Source organism: Drosophila biarmipes, chromosome X (assembly GCF_025231255.1).
Source record: "Drosophila biarmipes strain raj3 chromosome X, RU_DBia_V1.1, whole genome shotgun sequence".
Taxonomy (NCBI): Eukaryota; Metazoa; Arthropoda; class Insecta; order Diptera; family Drosophilidae; genus Drosophila; species Drosophila biarmipes.
Window position 1 is genome coordinate 6,282,876 of NC_066611.1, and position 24,481 is coordinate 6,307,356.

The 24,481-nt window shown below is 38.4% G+C and overlaps 1 protein-coding gene across 4 annotated transcripts in view; it reads left to right on the forward strand.

Moving 5' to 3' along the window:
• Positions 1-24,481, forward strand: part of LOC108024610 (integrin alpha-PS2) — a 36,917-nt gene that overhangs the window by 5,760 nt on the left and 6,676 nt on the right. For 3 of the 4 annotated variants that reach the window (XM_050884881.1, XM_050884898.1, XM_050884892.1), the window contains exons 3-8: positions 8,996-9,126; positions 10,642-10,739; positions 16,324-16,450; positions 20,261-20,322; positions 20,879-20,927; positions 22,625-22,699. In XM_050884881.1, the coding sequence (XP_050740838.1) occupies positions 8,996-9,126; positions 10,642-10,739; positions 16,324-16,450; positions 20,261-20,322; positions 20,879-20,927; positions 22,625-22,699 (542 nt within the window). The remainder of the gene's footprint in view (positions 1-8,995; positions 9,127-10,641; positions 10,740-16,323; positions 16,451-20,260; positions 20,323-20,878; positions 20,928-22,624; positions 22,700-24,481) is intronic. The other variant, XM_050884912.1, reaches the window with a different exon arrangement.

The following is a 24,481-nucleotide window of genomic DNA, read 5'->3' on the forward strand; positions in this document are numbered from 1 at the left end:
GTCTTCCCGAGAGCCTGACCCCTTGACAAATGGCGAAAACATATTTCCCGCCCATACAATTCACCCAATAACTCTCCAGCTATTCATGTGAGCCGTTCGATTGGCGCGATAGCCTTTCTGAACCCACAAAGTTCAGCTTGATGGACCGTGTTAATCGCATGGTCCCAGCTCTGCACTGGGAGAAAAGTAAATTTGCATAGGAAGGGCTTTGAAATAAATTTCAAAATATGTGGGAGATTTATACATTTTTTGCTTACAGTAAATGACTTATTTTATTAAAAGCGTATTAATATTTAAAGTAAATCTTTAGATTCTAAAAGGCATTTTAAAACCTATATATAGTATATACTTTTAAACTTTAAAATTAAAACTTAAAATTTTATATATTTTATTTTCATTTTCGATGTAGACAGATTTATAATATATTGAATATATATTTAAAATTTTGTTTTAACCCCTGTTAAAAATTTAATGTTTTAAATTAAAGTCGTTGTTGTTGTAAAATAATAAAGAATTTTTAATTTCCTTTCCATGAATACAGTGAATTAAATAGATTATTGTTATTCTAAATATTCGGGGCGATATTATTCGATGTAGACAGTTTCAAAATATAAATATAAATACATTTTACAATTTCCTATTTTACAAAAACTAAAATTCTAAAAAAATTTGATTTTTAAAATCGAAAATCATTGTTGTTATGAAAGTATTTCGTATTCTTATTTTTCTTTCCATGAAAATGGTGAGTTAAGTAGATTATTATTATTATATATATATATATTTTAAATATTCAAAGATAAGTGGGCTATAATTTCCGTGTAGAGTGGGGTTCCGCGCCAGTCTCCTTAGACTTTTCGCACGTTAGCTCTTCGGACAATCCGCATAGAAGAGGAGCTGCTTTTGGGGTCTTCCAGGGAGCGTTCGAGGACCGGGTGCCCGAGACGAAGTCGCTAGAGAACCGAAGATACGTACCCTCGATAGAGAGAGTGGCTGGGTGAAAGAGTGGCGACCAGGCCACAGGCTATCGGGGCAACAGCATCTGGCTACGTGTGTGAATGGCCTTTTTAGCCGTTTGCACTTCTTTCCTCGCCATAAGTCTCTATAATCCATATACACACAACACACGCCGGGCTGAAGATACAAAAAACAATACAAAAGCAAAAAAAAAACTAGATGCCCAGCGCTAAGTGCACTTAAGAGCAACGAAAATTATTTAAATGCAGCGTTAAAAATGTTTACAATTCAATAAACAGACGCAAACACACACGGAATTTGGTTAGACCCTGCCCCAGAAGAGGCGACAACCGAAGATACAGATACGTAGATAGGGAAAATAGAACAATAAGTTAGCACCAAGCGACTTTTGACCCGCGCTGCCTGAACTCTGAATGCTCTAAGAAAAGTATCTGTGAAAAGTATCTCTGTAAAGTATATCTGAAAAGAATCTCCAAGTGTTTAGGACGTGCTGCATCTTTAAAGAATATATATATATATTGAATGCTTGTAGAGAGTTAAGAGAAAAAGATCTTTAGGTTGACTATGACAACTTTCTGAAACAAAATCTATTAAAAAGAAAACACTTTTTATATGTATTATATACATTTTTAGGGTACGATATCCCATAAAAAAAATAAATCGTTGGCTCAACTCTGAATGCTCTTCGGAAAGTATCTCTGAAAAGTATCTCAAAGTTTTTAACACGTGCTGCATCTTTAAAAGGTATAAATTGATTGCTTGTATGACAACTTTAAAAAACTAAATCTGTTTAAAAGAAAGCACTTTTTATATATTAATTAGGTTGGTTTTGTGGTAACCACCGCCTCAGGGAGTCCGTTCCGAAGAGTCGCCAATCTTATAACTACGATCTTGGCTCTCCGAATAGAGTGCTACCCACTGCCGAAGGGCATTGCTTTTGGGCTCCATGGCCAGGGGCTCTGCCCCTACGTTAAAAGCTTAAAATTACCCGGCTCCATTCTGCGGACCCATGAGATAATTGTGTGCTAAACTCAGAAGACAAAAGCGACACAAGACAACGAAGTGATGAAAGTGGTAAACACAAGGTGGCTAAGTAAGTAACACGTTGTGGTTATTGTTTATAAGGCAACGTCGTTGGCCAATATGTGGTTTGCCCTGAGAACGGCAGAATCGTCGCTTCGTCGGCAATTAATACACTGTATCCGTATCTGCGCAGGCACTTCATACCTGTATCTCGTGGATGCCAACAGTATCTGTATCTGTTTCTGCTGCTGTATCTCTTTAAATGTACGTGCAGCACAGTATCTCGCGGTGCGACACCGTTTTCTATGCGCGTTCTATTTACGGTCAAGTGTTCTGAGATCTATGAGTGTGCTGGCCAGCGGCAAGGTTGTTGTCGCGCTTCACCCAATTGGCCAAATAAAGTCGTTTCGTCCGTTATCCAGAACGAGAGTCGACCACTGGCCGCAAGTTTCCTTATAGACGGATAATGGCCGGGCCAACTCATTAGCCTGACCCCGTTCCTCGTGCCTTGCCTGCTTTGGGGATCCTTTAATGTTCCATCTGGCTCAGCCGCCCAGCCTGAATGCGAGGTGAAATCGTGGAGAACATAGCACATTTTCCAAGTAATGAGCTCTAGGTGTAGCCGCTGTGTTTTCCTTAACTAAAATAATTCTAAAAAGTAGTATAATCCTAAATATTACCATAAATTCCATACATATTTTAGAATTTAAAGAATGGTCATTTCATCTTTTTATACTGATCTCTAGTTGTAGCTGCTATATTTCCCTTGACTAAAATATTTCTAAAATATTTTTATAATTTCTATAAATTTTTTTAAATTCAAAAAGTGATACTCTAATGTTTTAGTCCGAAATTGTGCTGCTATTTCCTTGTGAACTCTTGATTTTTTTTACCAGAATTTCCCTTTATTGCACTGTTTCATTTGTTTTATATATATACTTTATAGGTTCTATACTTATTTAATAGTTGAAGGAATTTATTATTGATTAAATACATATTAAACATAGAACTGTCTGTCTTGTTAAGATTAGTAATCGGCCAAGCTGTAATCTTTTAAATGGTTTTTCTGTCTAATATATGTTTTTATTGAGATTTTGTTTTGTAATGTCTTATTCAAAAAGTTTTGTCTGAAAATCTTTATAAACGCTATCTGTTAAATATTTATATGACAAGTGTTTTACAAATATTTTATAGTTCAAAGAATTTATTATTCACAGATAAGTGACTGTTTCAGCTTTAGTCTTTTAATAGTTTTTCGGAGTTATAAATAGACAGAAGATTATAAATTAAAATGTACCTAATATATATTATAAATAAATTGCAAAGCTTATCTGTTAAATATTTTTATAGTAGGTAAGACCGCCCGTTGCCAATATATGGAATTGTTTTATAAAAAAACTAAATTCAATTCAGTTTGTGACTTTTTTAAGATTTTTTCGGACAAGTTATTAACTTAACTGAATCAAATATTTGTGCAACCTTATTCCACAGACATTTAGTAATCGAATCTTGAAGATAGCATCTCTAAAGTCACCCCTGGACTATTTTTAGCCACTTCTCCGGTAGCCCACCAACATCGACGGCAGATCACTTGAGGAGTTCATTTAGGGTCTGGTCTCCATTGCGTCTCTCGTCTCTCGTCTCGGAGTCTATTCAGTCCTCCCTCGGCAGGCCAGTAAGTGGGTCTGGGCAATCTATCTATTGCATAAACTCAAATAAACTACTGTCAGCTGCAGCTGAGATCGTATCGATCGCTTGTCTCTCGGCCTTTTTGTTGTGGTTATGAAATGGCAAAAACGGCGGCGGGCAATGAGAACTGTAATTGATTTCAAATATTTATGTCGTGCGTGCACCGAGAAAAATATTTCCATTTTCTTACAGCATAATACAATTACAACACAATTTAGTAGCTTTTAAAGTAAAATAAAAATATCTTTTGTATAATTATAAAAAGCGAATGGATATATTTCATATATTTAAAGTTTTTAGGATTCAGAGAACTAGTTTAAAATGCTCAAACTTAATATTTTATTTGTTAAAAAATTAAAAATAGCCTTTGTGAGTTTTTTCTAAGCGGTTACTAGCTTCTAAAATAAAATATTTTTACAAAATGGGAAAGTTTCTAAATATTAAATTTTATATATTCCACGTCTTTAGACTTCATTGAGTTATTTAAGGGTTTATAAAAATATTATATACATTTTCTTAATATTAAGACTTATCTTTAAGGGTCTATTTTGTATCCCCAGTCAATTAACCAAGTTAACAACATTTTTGCAAGAAGAGTATGTTTGATGTATTACCATAGTTGATATATTATGATTCTTGGGTTCAATGGGATTAATTAAAATTTTCGAAAATATTTTTTTAACGTTTTGGTGGTTAAGAAAGTCTTTCAGTGATTATATTTTTCTCTCTGTACGTTTTTACTTTGGCATTTTCGTTTGTTTTGGTCGAAGCCCCTTAATTGCCGCTTGATTGCAGGCCTCGAGTGCTGAAGTAGATACCCATCGCAGATCGGAGATCTTTGAATGGTGATCGCCGATCAGCTGGCCATACGGGGCCCTCGGGGAAAAACGGAAGTGTCAATGTGTAAAAAAGGTGCTGGGAAACCGCACGGGCGCACACACGCACTTAGGTACGTGGAAATGGAAATGGAAAATTGAAAATGGAAAGCTGATAAATGGTAGATGGTAAATACTAAATCGCTCAATGGACAAAACAAACGCCGGGGCCTGTCACGTGTGCAAGGGTTTCAGTTTTCCCACTTTTCCCCTGCCTCCGGGGGGCGCACACATGTTTAGCGCCGACACGCCCTCGCCGCAGCCCACTTTTTCCAATTTTCCCCGAATCCTCGGCCTCGAACCTCACACCCTCATGTCGCAGCTCGCCGAGCCGATCGTTTCGGTTCCTTAACGCGGCCTGACTCCGCAAGTGAGTTGGCTGTTTTCCGAAACGAAATGGGTTCTCTTTTATCCACAATGTGCATTACTCAAAGGTGGCTGGCCACAGTGTCCCCCAAAAGTCAGTCTCGATCAGCGGAAGTTGGGTTCAGAGTTGAAAGACCAAGGGAAAGACTTGAAAAGTGCAAGACCTTTAAATTGGGAAATTCATTGGGTATTATAATTGTTTTTTTTTTTTTTTTTTTTTGAAAAAACAAAGCAAAAAAAAAGTTTCCTAATGTAAAACATTATTTGCTTAGCTAAAAATATATTTTCTTACGCCATGGTATTTTTTTTAAGAGTAAGAATCCGTTTACCTTTTGTATTCAACAATATTAAAAATAATTTTTCTTTCATTTTATGAAATATTTAAGTATTTTAAATGATAAAATTGCTGTTACATTGAGGGTACGTTGTCCATTTAGGTTTCCATTAGATCAACAAATATTTTTTGCTATTTTTTTCAACAATTTTCTGATTTCCTTAATATAGAAAAAATGTTGTTAAAGTTAAAATATATCTTGTTTTGATATGGAATGTATTTTTTTAAGAATAAGGATCCTTTACTTAATATTAAAAATAGGTTTGAAATGTTTTAATGTTTTTTATTTCATTTTATAAAATAACTAAGTGGAAGTTGTCACATTTATTTTCAATAAGTAATGTTGCTGTTGGCATCTAGAGCAGACTGACGGTCAGCCAAATTGAACCATTTCATGACCATAGAGGATCCTAAATATAGCCGTTCCCGCAGCTGTCTGTGGGGATATTAGGCCCTGGTCCGCTGACTTTCCCGCGGGACTGTAGGGCAGTCAATTCATTCAAGAGGCGAGGAGGATGTGTGGCAGGAAGCATGCGCAGCTTCACACGAGCCCCGCACCCACGTCACTCGAGGAGTGAACTGGAGAAGGTCTAGAAACGGCCCTGCCAGCGAATCTGCCCAGACATTGGTGCGCACTCATGTGTATGCCCGTGCGGCAGCCACATCCTGCGAGCATGTGTTCGGCGGATGACTCGGAAGTCGGGGGCTCGGGAGAGGCGGCAATTTTCGAAAATGTTATTTTTAAAACATTATTTTTATTGCGGCTGCTGCACGCGACGTCGAAGGTATGTAATTGAAGACGGGTCTTCGCCGGGCCCGCGCCGGGCCATCTCAATTTGGCATTCAAGGCGCGAAGCAACAGAAGGTTTTTATTTTATTTTATTGTATTGTATTGTATCGTGTTGTCCCTCCTTTCTTCCCTGAATTTTGTGTTCAAGACATGTGTGCGGAAAATTGGTTTTGGATCTAGCCTTTCCACCAATTGAGACATTGAACTGCATCGAAATTAAAAATCGAACAATCGCCTTTGTTGGTTCGGCGCCTGGTGCCGTGTTTTCATTTTTCTATTTCTGTTTTTTTCCCTTTTCAATTGACTCGCTTTGATTTCGATCGATTTTGAGGCTGGTCGGGGGTTTTGATCTTGCTAAGGTCCACTGGCCACCAGAACAATGTCGTCGCATTCCGGGCTGACGCGTGCTCTACAATTTGGGAATTAAAAAACAAAATTGAATTACGTAAGCCACAACGCCTGACTGGCAGCATATGATATCATAAAATCGGGGGAATAACCATTAATAGTGTCTATTATAACATATAAAAATAACCAATGAATATGGGTCAATAACTAGATTTCGTTCAAAAATATTTATTTATTTACTCTAGAGAATTTGTGGTTGTGCCATACTGGGAGATCAATTGAAATGAGGCAAATAAACCAATATGCATTAATCATCGGGTGGAGAAAGGTTTCTTATTGAGAATTTTGGTTATTCATTGATTCATTTAAATGAGATGCAAATGCGTTCGGCCAGGCGCCCCCTCAAACGGAGATTGGACGTGGCGGCCGGGGGAACCTGTTTGAGTTTTGTGTCACTTCTGCTGTCTGTCCATAAATTAATATTAATTATTTTCAAGGGGGAGCGAGAGAATGATCGAATCGACGCCGATCGATGAATGCCAATGATGTCAGCACTGAGAACAGCACTCGCTTACAAGCTACAAAGATACAAAGATACTCGACTTGGGGTTGAGAGAGAAAAGTCTAGCCAGGGCACTAAATAGAGCTTTTTTTTAGTAGTAGTAAAAACCCAACGTACTTGCCTCGCCCAGTAAAAAAGTGCAGCTGCCTATTTGTGTAATTTAAATCTTTTTTAAATACGTTGCAAATGCCAAAACAACAGCTTGCCAACTTCCAAAGACCCGCTTCATTCAGTCGTTCGAACCCTCCCATTATTGAGGTGCAGTGGGAGAAATAATTATGTAATATTGTAAAAATCAATTTAAAAAAAAGTTGAATAGATAGATTTAATGGATTTATCATTAAAATATATTACATTCTTAAATATCAAAGCAAAATCAGATGAAATAAAATTTAAGGCAATACTAAAATAATTACAATCGAATTACAATTAATGGCCTTTTCAGTATCTTAAGTATCTGTATCTTAATTAATGAATAAAGAAGATGAATGAGTCAGAATGAGATACTGCTACCTTTGCCAGACTAGTTCCAAAAGCCTGTAAAAATGTTGCAAATAAGTTTCTGCTGCGGACTTTTCGCCCAGTGCACGGCTCGTTCATTCATAGGAAGTTCCATCTTCTTTGGGTCGCTCCCTCTCAAGTTTCACGCATCTGTGCAATTTTTGCTTTAGCGTCAAATTGTTGCATGTGGGCCGAGCAGGTCGGCCAATAAGGGGGTGGCGCAGGGGCGGGGCAGGTCAGGGATGGGGTTGTTTAATCAACTCTCAAGTGTTTGATTTGGACCGTTTGCGGCGTGCCTCGTGTAGCATCCGCAGAAGTTGGTCTGCACAGAGAAAAATAAGGAATATATATATTTGCAAATTTGAAAAAAAATTTTATGATTTTTTCTAACTCCGAATTTGGTTATTTAAGCGTAGTTTAGCCAAATTAAGTCGCATAGCCAAAAGACCAACAGCTGGCTTCCATTGCTAACGATTCCCATCACTTTAAGGAACATTTATTTTTTGACCCATTTTCGCATTTTTTGAAATTTTTCCATTATGTGAAAAATTGCCAAAATTAAACATTTTTTAGTGTGAATGCCATTGGATTGAAAATTAAACTACGAGTCTGACGAGGTATAACATTTTTAATTTCGCCTTTTAATTTTATTTTGTCATCCAAAAAACTGATTTTTTAAGGCGGAAAAATTTAATATTTTAAATATTTTTTGTATGCAATTGAAAGCCAACCTGATGGCTTAATTTTTGCTGTGCACACATTCACTTTCCGTTTTATTATTTTCAATTTTTATGAAGGCCCATTTAGTGCACCCTAGGGTTAAAGTAAAGCCGACGACCAGCGGCTGGCTGGGCACCCTTTTCTTTTCTGCTCGCCGCACTTCCGCATTCGAAGCTAATGACAGCTGTCAATGTGTGTGCCATGATGAACTGCCGGCCCTGGAGCAGATCGCATGGGGAACCACTAGAACCACCAGAAATACCAGAGCCACTGACTCCCGGGAAATCGGAGTCACGGGGGAGGAACGGATCGAGGGTGCGGGCCCTAAGAAGAGGGTTGCCAAAAGGCAAATAGGGAGGTTTTATCGGCTTAGCCAGGGGCATTTCAAGAATTCAATTTAAAGTGTTAAAGGAGGAACACATTGATGGATCATAAAAGACCTTGGGCAGGGGTGAGCTCTGAAGAAGATGATTAAACAAATTGCTCAGTTTCTAATTAAGACAAGCACTTGCATCAATATTATGGGTGTTCAACATCTACAAGATCGATAACAGTTTCAATGTTGAGGCTATTCAACATCTATAACATCGATAACAAATTAATTTTTACTTCCGACCGAAATCTAAATCTTTTATAAAAGAAAATATATTTAAATATAATATATTCGTTAGCATTTTTTGAGGCTTTTTATAAACATTACATTCCAATTTAATTCACTTAAAATCGATGGCTTTTATATCGATCATGCTAGGTAATTATCATAATTTAAGCCACATCTCTAACCAATTTTGATCCTTTTTTTCCCCTTTCAGTGTCAGTTTGATCGTTGGAGCCCCCAAATTCGATACATCCCATTACCAGCAGGGCGTGTCGGAGGCCGGCGGTGTTTTCAAATGCAGCCTGAACGATGACGACTGCAAATTGGTGCCATTCGACTCCAAAGGTAAGTTAATCGAGGCGAAAGAAAAACAAAAATCCACAAAAAATAACACTTAATTCGGGTACCCTTGTCGAGTCTGTGTCTGTGGGCTCCTCGTGAGAAGTTGGGAGCTCTCTAGCGGCGCACTCGGCGCCAATCCCCGCCAGAAACTGGCGCCAGGGAAGCACAAATCGCAATTAGTTTATTTATGGCCTACGCGCATGCGCAACCTTTTAGTATGCAAAATGCGCGGAATGCGCAATGTGCAGTGGCAAAAAACAGAGACAGAGAACAAAAACAGAAGAAAACACATGCGAAAAATGCAAAAGTGCAATAATATATTTTTAGACAATTGCCGGCAACATCCTGGGCATAAAACGGAAATGATAAACTTACTCAGCCAACCTCCCCAGTGCACTTCCTCCTGTGGCTGCAAAGTTTTTGCATATTTTTCCCATTAACCGACGGCCCTGCACTCTGCGTTTGTCTGCCATAAATTTGCAATTTGATTTTGCAACGCCAGACGAGGGGAAAAAAGGAATACACCTCGGGTAAAAGTTATTGACACGTGCCCCATCAGGCGGCAGACTCGATAATGGATGTTGGCGAACCGCACAGCTCACGGGGGGTGTGTCCCATAAATATACGCTGATCCCCAGCCCCCCTTCAATGCCGCTAAAATAATATATAAATCTCTGCTCAAACTCATGCTTAATGTGGCTAAAAAAACATAACAAATAACACAAAAAGGAGGTAACAGGTGCTTCATTCAGCTCGCAGGTTCGTTGGGTTTGGTCATCTACTTAAGTGTTTCAGCCCCGTGATTCACCCATCCATTAGTTGTTAGATCTTAGTCACCTTTATCTCGGTCTTCATGACCACATATTCATAAATACAGCGGAAGGAAATCCGTTTTGCCTCCATACGCAGTGATTAATGGTTATTATTTGAATATTTACTGGTGATTCAGCTCTATAAGGAGCAATAATATGATACATCAAAGATCCTTTTTTCGACCTCATGCTTACCTACCGTTCAATTGTAGTTTCCCTTATTTTCCACCGTTTCCCATCATCCATCACCTTTGATTACCATCAGCCTTGGGCCCCTGATCCCTCATTAGGCGCCCGCCCGAAATTTGTACAGTCCGCACACCCCTATTGCAAAAATCCTAAAGCACCTCACTGCACCCCTGAAATCATGCCATAAATCACCGACAGAAGGAAGTGGCCGTCATCGTTGTCCACGTTGTGCTCAAGTGTCTTGTGTTCTCGGTGTGGCTTAATTAGTTTGCCTTTCTCCCCCTCAAAAAACACATAATACATATTAATTTCACTAAATTGTTCATTTCCGTCCACATTTTCTCTGAATTATTTCTTCGTCTTTGCCTTCGCCATCCCCACATCTTAATTTTAAACCGCTTTCGGTGTATATTTGGAAATTAGTTTTATTATCTGCCATCTCAGTTTTGATTTGCGAAATAAAGATGTAGGTTGTTTATTTGCAGAGTTAATAATGTGTTTCTTTTATTTAAACCAGGCAACAATCGGAATGTGGACAAGGAGGTCGTGGACAGGAAATCCTACCAGTGGTTGGGCGCTACGGTGGCCACTGGCCGGGACAGTGACTTGGTTGTGGTAAGTTTTAAGTTAAGAAATAAGAATATTTTATACAAGAAATAAGGGAATTCCAATTTAATTACAAAAGGAAATCATTTTTACCTTGAAACTAACTAGATCATGGCTATAAGAAAGCAAGCTTTACTTTCATTTTTGGTTTTGGTTAAGGTTTTAATGGTTGCCTTTTAGTGAGCTTTAGAAAGTACGCAGCCCTTTAGAACCCTGTTTTATGGGGCCCACAAGGTGAGGACCAAACACTGAGATACTTTCATTTTCCCCGGACCCCAAGACGACCTACTAGCCGTTCCGATTTTATAGTTCATCGATGATGGCATCATCATCCGCTCGTTAAAATGTCAAATTGCATTGAAAGTGCAAGGGAACTAATGGCATTCGCCCACCTCGCCGTGTAACCGACACCTTTTCCATCATATGCCAAGAAAATCTGTGAGGAAAATTGCCTTTTTTATGGCTGTCTCTGGGTATTCACTGTGTCTTACCGTTAGATGTCAGTGGGTGTTTGGAAAGACTGTGTTCTCAATGGGCTTTGGGATTTGGATTTGTGTTTGGGCTTTGGTTTGGTTTTCGATTTCTATGATTTTGTCATCATTGCGGTTCACCGGCGGATTGCGTCAAGTAAACCACAAAAGAAAACCGAGGCAGATAGAAAACTATAATAAGATACCAATGCTCACATACAGTGCCATGCACAGAGAGAAATCATCAAGGTATTTTGTGAATTTATTAAAAAATATATTTTTCTTTTGGTTAAATAAATTTATTTGTGCCTTTTAAAATACACGAATTGCATTGCTACTACAGAAATAAAATTATAAATTAATTTTTGTAACAGATATTTAAAAAAAAATTCTAAATTTATACATTTTTTTTGTTTTATATTTTGCTCATTTTATTTAAACCATAACAATACCCCTTTTATAAAGATTTTTAAGAAATCATTGCCTTTTATATATTGTGTCGTATGATGACAAATTTTTCTTTGTGCAAGTGTGCTTTGCGCTTTGCTGCCACAGTGCTTGCATGCTTTTCTGCTTTGGCAGCGCGGAGTCTTTAAGGTGCGCCATGTCTCGCAACTTTTGTTAATTGCGTTGGCGTTGGCTTCTTTTGTTGCCCGCTTGTTGACCGCCCACCCACCATAAACATTTGATTTTCACTTTAGTTCTCAATTAACTTTGATTTGGCCCATTTGATTTTGGCCCTGGCGCACCAAGAGCCGTTAACATTGATGGCCAGTGCGTCCTACTCTCGTATGTCTTCCTCCTTTTCGTTGTTGTTGTGGCCAGGTCAGGTCACTTCCGCCGAGCTGGAAGCGTGAAATGGGAACCTGGATCTGGGTCTGGGACTGGGACTGGCCTTCAAATGCCCATTAACCGGATCCGGTTGGGGGGAGCAGGTTATCCATCGATTGGTTTTGGCTGCGCCAAGTGCCCTACAGAATTACTGGGCCACCTCATCAATCCGCATTACATCAGTCTGTTGGTTATTGCCGTGGGCTTAAAGGAATTATATCATCAGGTGGCTTTAAAATTTACTGTTAGTCATTCTTACTTACGTGATTTTTAGTATTTTAATGGGGTTCACGGTGTCTAGAAGTATGCATTAATATTTTTAGTTCAAAAAATCATTGCATACTTTTGAACTCTTTTATAAGAGAATTGTTTCGAATGTTTTGAATGAAATTAAATGTTAATTTAAATGCATTTTAATAATATTTTACTAAGCTATGAGGTAACTAAAGACAAATAACAATCGTAATCAATTTCATAACCCTAAGTGCCTCGAAGTCACCTTTGGCCCGGCTCATTTTTTAGGCATGTCAACCGTTTCCATTCTTTGAAGCCAAATTGTTTTGTCGTGTTCCCGGCTTATTTCCTCGGAGCTTAACATATTTTGAACGATTTTCGTTGGCTTTGTTTGGGCTTTCTTCTCGCTTGGTTTTAGTAGTTTTGAGCTCTCTGTCTGTATTTGGTCTTTTGTTTTTGGCCGATTTTCTTGTTCTTTTTTTTTTGTTTATGTGGTTTATTGCCCATGTTTGGAGCAGAGTGCATACCAAAACGCCAACGATAAATTTTTGAGACATTAAACTGCACTTTTGCAGACGCCGTCGGTTCCTCCTGTTCTTTTCCTTGTTGTTGTGGGAGCAATGGAGTAAAAAGGCAAAACAACAGCTGAAGTCAGAAGTCAACACGTTTGACATGGTCGACATGCAGACGTTACCATTGCGAATGCCGAGGAATATCTGGGGGCCCCCGAGCCGAATGCAGATGCAGATGCCGAATCGGCTAGGCCCATGGCCAACTCCGGATGCCTTCCATCCCCATATATACTTTATATATATAGCGATATATATCTGTGTGCGGGTGCCCAGGCCATATTTGAGTTCAATAGCGCTGGCAATTTCGTAGATCGTGTCGATGATCATGTCGCAATCGAAGCACTGCAAACCAAACAGCATCTCTCGAAGAGAATATGCATCTTAACCGACACCGAGATACCTAAATAAACTAATTTGGTTTTTAATGGGGAATTATTTCAAAATCAAAACAAAGTTTCTGATTTTATTGCATACTTTTTGGCACCTTGATAAGTGATTTCAGAACCCTAGTTACCAATTTTGTTTAGAAGTCCAGCCAAAATTATGCAGAAATAACTTTTATATCCGAAACTTCTACGGATTCATTCATAAAAACAAACTTTTCAGGTTTTATTGCATACTTTTTGACACCTTCCTCAAAAGATTTCGAAACCCTTGTTCTGTCTTACCACACCATTGTTTATAAATTTGTACGCCCATATGCACCTGACCCACTCTGGTATACCCCATAACTTACAATTACTGGGTATGGAAATAAAAACGTAGCGAAACGAGACCGCACGACATGCGGCACATGCCCCCGGGCGAGGGCAGCTGCGAAAGAGACGGCTATATGCGGGCAGAAAGAGACGGGTGAGGCGCTAGTGAGTGAGTGAGTGAGTGAGTGAGTGAGTGAGTTCACAGTGATGTCACCTTGGTGTTGTGCCGCTGATTGCCGATCATGGCCATTGTGGGCGGTGGCGATGACCACCCCGCCCACTCGGCGACAAGTTGTTGATTGGGGCTACAGTCGCTCTGTGATCTCACACCAACTTTTTTGATCACAGCATCCAATTGTTGTCTGATCCTTGGCCCAAATTCGCGGCAATAAAGGCTGACCCAATATCATAAATACTTTCACAATCGTTGAAGTCGTATCTTGCCGGGGTTGATTTATAAATAATTCCTTTATTTGTTTATTACTTTTCATTTGGGTTGAAGGCAGGAAAAGATTGTGAATGCTAACAACTTTTAAAGTAGGTTGTCCAATGAATCCTATAAATCTACCCGGTAAATAACTTTCCAATCTTGTTTAAAATGCCTGAACTATAAAAAGTACATCTCGAAATGGTAGCGCTTTGGTATACATCACTCCCCACTCTTGGTCAAAGCCCATATTCATAACCATAATTTTTGATTTCAATGCTCGGTGTGAGGAGCAACTGCGGACCTGTTTTCGGGATCCATTCTCCTCAGGCCGCTCCTCATTTGCATATCTAACTATTTTACCGCGAACTGCAGACTGTGGGCCGCAAAGTCCGCAAAAGAATCTGTCTGCCGGGCAACTGATAATAAAGTTTTTAATAGGAAATTGCTATTAACTTATTGATCATGGCATGGACAATGGTCCACGCGGGCAATTGTTGGGAATTTCAATTGAATTGTTCATCGCTCCCCCGAGTGCCCAGCGGCAAGTCGATTGTCTGGACCCACTCTCAGGCTCTTGTTTTTATTATTTATCCATTTCTTGGGGATACACTAGGGAAAACATCAAGGTATTGGAAGGTAGTTTATTTAGATATGAGCCATAAGGCTAAACATACAAAGATTCATTCTAACAGTGGTAGTGAAAAAACGACTTGGGAATTATAAACATTTTCTAGGCATTATAAAACACAGTTTTTAAACCGTTTCTTTAACTGATTTTTACTGGATCATATATCTTAGAAATCAAATAATAATGGCTTGTATAGAGAGATGTTTTAGAAATCTATTAAAAATCTATCAAGGTGTTCAAAAGTATGCAATAATATTTTTATAAATATATAGATGCATACTTTTAGACATTTTTATAAGTACTTGTAAAATCCTTTATATTTTCCGTGAATTCAGTGATGATATATGTGTTCACTTTAGCTTTAAGTGGGTTTCATATATGGTCTTATGTTTCTTAGAGTGTAGGGCTAGCTGGACTGTGATTTTCGTTGCCCGATTCTGCGCCAGCTTGCATAATATGGCCTGGCCCATAGATTTGTGATTCAATGGGGCATTTGAATGGTACGGCCCCGCCATCCGCTCCCATCCGATATCCGATCAGCATGCATTTTTGGCGATAGCGCGTCATTTTGAGTTTATGTCAGAGTTGCCAAAAGGATGGGGGCTGGGCGGAAAAGCGACAGATACAGAGAGCCACTGGTTGCCATAAATGGCACAATATGTATAAATTTGTAAAAGTAATTGCAGTGCGGAGACAATGGCCCGGCCTAAGATCTTGACGCTGATGCTGATGCCTGCTGCTGCGGCCGCTTCGGCTGTTCCTGCCCCATGCCCCATGCCTCATGCCACAAAACTCCAACCGCTGACCATATTTGGAACGGCACTGCGACAGAGATGGCTGAGACCCCGAGTCCCGTGCGTGTTTTATGTCCAACTGCCAGCCATTTATACATTATAAAACTATATAAACACACAGATCGGCTGGGATGCGAGGCGATCCAATGCGACGAGGCTAACTCACTCCCCACGCACAGTGGGTCGGTACCTAAGGTTATTTGTTTCAGAGAAATCGTTGTTTATTCTTAAAAAGTGTAACTTTATTACTTGGTATACAAATATTATTTATAAATTATTAAAAAATATTTTTTTAAAATAAATATATTTATATATAATAATTATAATATATAAAAGAATGAGAATTAGAAATGAAAATTTTGAAAATTCCCTTCTCTTCATAACATTTATTTAAACTTAAAAGTACTGCTGATTTTTTAGGACATTACCTTTAACCAAGGGCTGAGAATTTTTCCAGTTGTTTAGCCCCACTGTGCTTGGTGGATATGGGGTCTGTTAATTCGCTTTGGCCATTTTAGGAGGGCCGCAGAGCTCCATGACTTTGCCGTTGCTGCTGGCCTGCCATTGTCTCACATCTTCACCAAATAATTTCCATGCCTGCCCCTGCCTCTTTCATTTGCACCTGAAAAAAATATTTAAGGCTATAATAATATCAAAATAAATATTTGAAATTTAAAAATAAATAATTATACATATGACTCTGTTTTTTAAATATAAAATAATTTAAACCATTTTCAAAAATAAGATATATGATATAAAAAGAATAAGGTGTCCAAAAGTATGCAGTAAAAACAGAAAACTCGTATTCCTACATGAATTCATTGCAGTTTTTAGCTTGAAATATATGGTTGTATATGTCGTGGGAGGGCTAAAACATTTTCTCAACGTGCACTTGACTGCATCTCCATTGATTTCCATTTCCATTTCTCATTGCAGGCCTGTGCACCGCGCTATGTGTTCCACACGATGACGCCATCGAAGGCGTTCCGCATTGATCCCGTGGGCACCTGCTTCACCTCGCACAACTTCGAGCAGTTCTACGAGGTCTCCCCCTGCCGGACAAGTGAGTACCCATTCGTGCATCGCAGGGACCGGGAATCCCTGGCCGGGATTAACATTAACATTAACCCACACCACAGGCCTAATTCGACCTCCGATTCGGTGTGATTCTGTAATTCGAGCGGCAGGGAATCCCTTGAAAAGCGAAATTCAAACTGTCAGTCGCTGGCATTCCTTCGGCTTTTGTTGCTTCACTTTTTTCTCCTTAGCTTTATTTTCTTTCATTTTTTTGGTAGTGCCCCAGTATCGAATAACGGCAACTTGAGGGAAAGTGAAAAGTGTCAAGAACGCTCCACAATCGGTGGGGGAGCAATTGAGGTGAATGGTACAAGTTACGGCACAAGATCTGATTTTTTGGGCAGATTACAAATATTTTCGTTTTAAGAAAAATTTAAAAAAATTTCAATATTTCTTACAAAAAAAATTACATATCTTTGATTTGAACCAAACAAACCAAAATTTGTATGTAGCAAAAAAAAGTGGTGTTATTATTTCTTCACTCTAAGATTAATCAAAATCAGTTTGAATTAGAAAAAAATATTTCTTAAGCCCTGGATTTGAACTCGGACATATTCATTTTTTATTAGATTTGGACAGGATTTGAACTCGAACGTATTTGCTTAAAGAAATAAATTTGGGCCGGTTATTAAAATGCTTTCAGAAAGAAAAAAATTCAATTAATATTTAAAATAAGAAAAAAATTCCATATCTGCGATTTGAATTCGGGAAAACCTAACTTTTTCGATATATATTTGTATCTAGTAGGCAAGAAATTTAATTTTCGTCCTTTCGAAATAAGGAACATCAAAATCAGTTTGAATTAGAAACAAATGTTTCTTAAGCCCTAGATTTAACCTCGGACACACCTACTTTTTAATAGAATTTGAATTTCGAACAGTTTCTCAAGACCCTATTTGGCGTGAAAAGTTTATTGCTCGGTCGCGATGGAAATAGAGCTTCCTGTAAAATCTTACTCTGCAGCTGTTCGAAAGAACACATTCCACTTAGTTGTCCGTTTTTGATGTTCGCTCATTTTCCCAACCCATCTCAGCCCTAAGTGATTAATTTGGAAGCATAAACCAACAGCGGCAGATTATATCGTAAACCTTTGCAACCCAGAAGATCTCCACCCACCTGGATCGAATGAGAGATTTATGCGACTTGACAGCCGACAAATACGGGCCGACGAAAACTTGAAAAACATATCCATTCTGTGTAGTTTGTAGTGCTGCTCCTCCGATGTTTGTGTATTTAAAAATATTTAATACGATGTTCAAAGTTTTATTTTCTTCGTTGTGATGCATTTGTTTTTCCCGCTTTTACCTCACATTACTTTCCCTGCTTTTCCGATTATTCAGTGTTTTTCTTTTTCATTTTTTTTTTTGCCTTTGGGACAGCCTGCCAAATTTGTTTGGTTAGTCATCGCTTTATACCGACTATATCTAGGTCTATATAAATGGGCGTACATATAAAATCGAGCACACATGGGGCATTCGCGTCCTTCTCCTCCGCAAAGTTGGGAGAAGGTGTGATTATTTTTAGCCTCGCCTCGCAGATGCAAAGCATTCAGCTTACGTATGTAGTGGCTGTACATCTGCATATATCTTTCGGATTTTTAAGGAGCTATATCCGTAGAGATGTGTGTTTACGTATGAGTCTTTCTCCATGGGGGCTGGCATATGGCCATTAGTTGGGGTTGTGACTCTTGAACTAGTTTATCATACGGAAGAATTGCTCTTGCTTTTGCTTTTGCTTTTGCTCTTTTATTACTTGTTTGCTTATTGGTTCGTGGAATGACTAAGGAAATTATGGCGATGTACGTTGGATTTGCCTAAAACTCTGAGTCAATTGAAGTGGCTGTAATGAACTGATTCATTCTGGAAAATATTTCAAACTTTTTGGGTAATTAAATTGTAATGGGATTTTTGTTCTACGGATAGAACACGTTTTGTATAAAATAAACACAGAGCTATGTGAGACAATATGTAAAATATTATATATTATATTGACCTAGTTAAATTTATATTTTTATTAACATTTGTCATATTTAAAAATCTTAAGATGTTACCCATTTAAATAATTTATTATATTTCTCTAACCTTTTCTGACGGTTTCGTCGAACTAGTTGCATTTTGATGTTAGTTTAGGCCCCTTTTATGAGGCGATTGCTCAATCCACCTGGCGACTTATATATTCTAAGCACATTCGAATGGGCCAACTCGATTCCCAGTGGTCTCGTTGTTGCGTTATTAATGCTGACATAGTGCTGTTGTTGTGAAATGATTAGCAGCAACATCGGCAGCAACTCATCCTGACAGTCCGCTCAGCACATTCCGACATCACTGAAAGCAATAAATACCAACTTAACGCACAAAATGCCAAAGTAAATAGTTAAAGGAAACACAGGACGGGGCATAAAAAAGGCATGGGTAAATCAAAGAAGAGTACAAAACAATCGAGTGACCAACAGCCAAGTTGAAATGTCGACAAAGGAGCGGAGATCTCGGCGTGCCCTTGCTAAAAACTAATTGTAATTCAAGACGGGGCGATTTTATTATGGGAATTACTACACACAACTGCGAAGACAATGCCATGGGTATGCTCACGTACGAGAGGAGGACCTGTGTGCGAGTTACGAGTTACGAAAAAATCAAAAAAGAAGAAAAAACCGAGTAAAAGAGTTGACTTATGCGATTGCCGGTGCCAGCAGCAACATGTTGCTGCCGTCGCTGCTGTCGCTGCGCTCAAATTGAAACACTTCGAGACAAATTGTTATCGTTTAATTTGATCAAACGCACGATCTGCCTGTTGATTTCTCTGTTGTTTTTGCTCCAAGTCCAAGTCCCCCTTTTCCTACTCCTTTTTTTTCTGTACTGGAGGCCTGGCTTTTATCCGCACATGCGACATAAAGTTGTTGTTGTCGCGGGTAATACCCTTTTCTTTGGTAGAGGACATCATCAGTTTAGCAAATTATAGCTTAAAAAAATCTTGGGTCCAACCGGGGGTGCCGAAAACAAATATATAACTAAAAGCCCCACCGGGGGCGCCATAAACTTTGTACATCAATCACTTAAATTCCCTTGGTTGTGTTCTATACTTTTCGCCGTATTATATCTTGAATCGCAAATAGACTTTGCTTTATTAAAGTACTTTTGACTAAGTTAGTGTTCTAAAAGGGTATCTTAGGGCTCGACTTCCTCTCTTTTTTGTTGATCTCTTAGCTGATGTTACGTGATTTCGTATTTGGTAGCAAGGCAACATTCGCCAGACACTTTGCCGGACAAACAAACAAACAAACAAAAGGCGGGGCCAACAAAAGGATGTGCGGCAATGGTCGTGGATGTGGATGTGGATATATGTAGTTGCGGATGCCGTCTCCACTTTGGGCCTCGTCTTGATCTTTTTGTTTGCCGCTCGGCAGTTGGGGCTGCTTTTATTGTTGTGTTTTCATTTCAATGTCCATCGCTTTGGCAGGCGAAGATCTTGCCCCAAAGGCGCGCTCTAATCCTTTTATGTTGCTCCAACGCTCGTCCAACTCTCGTCCAGCTCTAGACTGACAAATAGCAGCGCAATTTATTGCATTGCATCGGTAATTATTTGCAATTTATTGTCCCACACACCGTTCCCTTTTCGTAAACCCCGGGGCCCTGCGAACATTTATGATGAAATCGCAGTCGCAAACGCAATCCCAGTCGCACAATGCCTAAATGGTCTACTGTGTGTGACTGACATTCCCTCGCCTCAGCCTCCCTTTTACATTCTTTTTTTTGCCCAATCACTCACTTATGCTATGCATTTCCATCTCTCTTTGCAGACAACTGGGGTTATCATCGCCAGGGCTCGTGTCAGGCTGGATTTAGTGCAGCGATCAACGGGGTAAGTACTCAGTGGGTATACCCTATAAAATAGGGGACTATGGATATTCATGAGTGGGTAAAACGTCGAAAAGTATGAAGTGAAAAACTATGAAACAAGAAATATACTGCAGCATACTTTTAGATTATTTTTCAAGTGATTTCGGAACTCTATTTATAACTATTGAGGAATTTAGAATGTGGTAAAATGTCATTTTATGCTTAAAAATTTTTAAAAGTTCAAATTATTTCAAGGAAAAGCTTGACTCTACTACATATGCTCAATCAAACCAAGAGCATTCCAAGTTCTATCTGCGTCGAGAAGACTAAAATCCGATCTCTAGACCTCCAAAAGGTCCCCTTTTTTCCTCTCTTTTTTTGGGTTTCATTGAGTTATTATATGCATGGAATGGCTCGGAAGAGGCAGACGGGTGGACAGACATGGGCACGTTTAGTTGGCACCTCGTTGGGATCGTGGCATAACATTTGCATTCACAATTGCATCCCCAGCATTCGATTTGACTATTATATACCTACACATGTTTATATGTCTGTAACCTTTTTTTCTCCCGTTGCAGAATGGATCGCGCTTGTTTATTGGCGCACCTGGCAGTTGGTACTGGCAAGGTAAGTGCACGTTTTTCCCACATGTACCGTGTACCGTTGTTCTACTTCTGATTTATTTATTTATCCGTACCTCAATACCTTTTTGTCTCTTGAGACGAGTTACTTTTACTGTATGTATTTTGAAGTTGCTGCTCTTTCTAGTACCTCGTGTCTCATCGAGACCATCGAAATTTATCCAATGTATTTAGTCATAGCTAGAACTATAAGTAATATCCTTAAACCCTAGACGATCCCGATCGAACACAAGAACACACACCCACGCACACGTAGTCTGGTTTGAAATTTGAATTTCGTTATCCCCGTTTTCATTTAGCATTTGTCCTCGTCCTTCCTCTAGCTATAAAGCCCACGAAAATATTGAATTTTGATTGCCCTCCGATGTACAAAATCAAAGTGATTGCATTAACCTAGTTTTCCCTAGCTAAGTTTATCTTATTTATCCCCTCGTGTGTTTAATTTTTTTCTCCATTGATAGTCCTTAACCTAAGTAACTTAATGGATACGTAATTCAGTGGATATAATCCACATAATATGGGTCTAGTTATATGTTTGTATCGTAATACCGATCCTCTACAATAAGGTTTTCCAGTCTCTAACACTTAATCGGTAGTTCTAAGTGGGTATCATAGAATATGCATCTGTAGAAGATGGAATGCTAGATTAAGCTAAAAACTAAGAAGTATTTAGAGTGCATGTCGCATTGTAACTTCGTCTAGTCGATAAAAAATTCTTAGGTAGATTGTAGAAACACTTGAAAAGTGGAGTCAAAGCAATTTTACACTAAAATCTACCAATTTTAAGGTACATTTGTAAAGTTGTTTTCTTACATGAAAAATATTTTTAAAAATCGATAATTGTGTTTTTTATTATAAACAAAGATATACAATTTTAAAAGTTAGGTACAATTTTGTATCCCAAAGCTACAATTTCCAAATGCACAGTTATCGAATAAGTAGAGTTGACTAAGTTTCGTGACGTCGATTTATATATATTGTGTTGTCGAGTTGTTGTCTCCGAATCGTTTAACCCCAATTGGCCTAACGTCGCACCATTGTCGCTGCCAAAAGCTAACAATATTGTACCTTTCAAAATTGTACCCAATACCTGAGTAGTACACAGAAAATTAAAATTAAAAAAATACTGTATTTTGCTAACTCCAATATCATTCACAACTCGACAGCAGGAGTCAGCAATATAACCGTAAATCGTGACTTTTGTTAATCGTAACTTAATGTTAATGTTAACCCTATTGAAGTTAGCTGCATTTACTGTACCGTACCTGATACACGACTTTCTACTGTAACTGTAACGTTAACTGTAACTGTAATCGTATCTTTAACTGTAATCGTAACTGTACCTGTACCGTATAACGCGTAATGTTCTTCCTGATCTGATTAATCAAAATTATGTTCTCTCTTTCTCTTTATATTTTTTGCTCCCTCCTCCACCTTCTGTCTCACTCTACACTCAATCAATATCCCGTGTGTCGGGGCAAAATGCATGTGATTTTGTACCGAACTTCAAATGAAAATGTGTAATGCATTCTGTACCGATTCCCAAAAAACCGAACCGCACCACTCGATCACCCGAACCCGAAAACCAATACCGAATCCCAATCAACATTCTTCCCTACAACTTTTGTTGCTATCAAAAAAAATCGAAAACCCCGATATACCGAAAACAAAAACCATAAAAAGGACAAACCTACTCGATACCGCCCGATGCCGAGTTTCCATTTAAGCCGCCTCTTTATCAGCCCTTCGGCACTGGAGGTAATAATAATAAAAACGCAAAAAAACGTAAATTAAAATAAACAAAAAAGAAACAGCAACTATGCTTCTCACCCACTGCCTCAAAAATCAAAACTCAACCGAAACTGTACCTACGAAAATTAACCCAGCTCAAAAAAAGTACCTAAACACCAACACCCACCCACATAAACACAAACGCCATTGAGAGTCCCATTAACGGTGTCTGACGATCAAAAATAAAACATCAAATCAAACCTCATGAAAACTCTATCCAACATCATCCATCGATATAAGAAAACACCCTGGACCACCCATCGAAAAAAAGCAAACTATATAGATTTGTTCGATGGGGCCCAACAGAAGTCTCTAGAAAGCTTTGCCTATTAATATCTATGGTTACAGAGGGTTAAAAAAAAACTACGTACCTCCCGCTTTGCCAAAATGTGCTTTAATGGTTGTTGGCCTAACCGCTTTTCTCATTTTAGGATCAACTCGATGAAAAAGAAATGGTTTTAAGAATGCTATGTATGTAATTGATTTCTTCTTCGTCTGATCCTGGGTTATCCCCAAAGGGGTGGCTTTGACAAAGGTGTCACGGAACGGCAGAGAGAGAGATCTTATGGTTGTATTCAAAATATTTTACTTTCTTTTGAAAGCTGTCACAAAGTATGCAACAATATATTTTATTTCAAAAAGCTGAACTATTCAAAAGAGGGGTTCTTAGTTCGGAACACGGTTTTACTATTATGAAAATTGGAACAAAATTCGGAAATATTAAGGGATTTTATATTTTCTGTTCTTAAGAAGAGTAAACAAATTTCTAAACAATTTGTTTTACATTTCAAGAATTACAAGAATTACAAGAATTATAGAAGTTACAATATAATTTTACTAACAAGCTGTAAAATGTCTATTCTCTACATTTATAGTTCAGCTATTTATAAAATTGATAAGGCTAAAGGGCAATGGTTTTTTGGGGAGTATTAGGGAGTTAGCCAACATTTTTTTTAACTAATTATAGGAAGTGAAATATTTTTGAATAAAATGAAATACATAAATTTTCTCTTGCTGCCCCAGTTGTACCGTACCTTTCGTCTGCCCTCAAAATCTGCTTAGTTTATATTCTTAAGAGCATGTCGCTTATTTCGGGCCTTGACTGTACTAACTGGAATGCAAACTAATCATAATCTCAGCTCGTTTCCCCAGCATGTTTGTTGTAGTGCCCCTGTAATCAGACATATACACGTAATCATCCAAAAACGTAGTGTAGTATCTTGTGGTAATTGTTGTTGTGGCTTCCTTGGCTGGGAGTAGTTAATAGTTCCATGTGCCATCTCACCATGTGCCCATCATCGTTGATATCGTTGTTTGTTCTTGCCCAGCATGCCCATTTAGCCATATGCGCCAGAACAGTTGCGGTCAGAAAAATAGGAGTTTAAGAACACAAATTTAAAACTATTTTTTAAAAATTAAAAATGATATTCAGATACTACGCGAATCACAAGAATAGTCAAATTATTATAAAAACCATTATAGGTGTCTAAAAGTAGGCAGCAAAATATTTAAAACTTAGCACTGCCTACTTTTAGACACCAAAAATTACATTTTAAAGAGATTTCTTAAACATAGTGATTTGATTGTTATTCTGGTATTCTTTTAATAAGAATTTATATTTAAAAACTATGTGTAGCCCTATTTTTCCACCGCAACTGAAGCAAACCAAACTCACCCAAAAAATAAAACAAACGTTTCAATAGAGATGATATCCCGACGCCCTGGCCAGTGTTTGTAACCCTAGTTCTT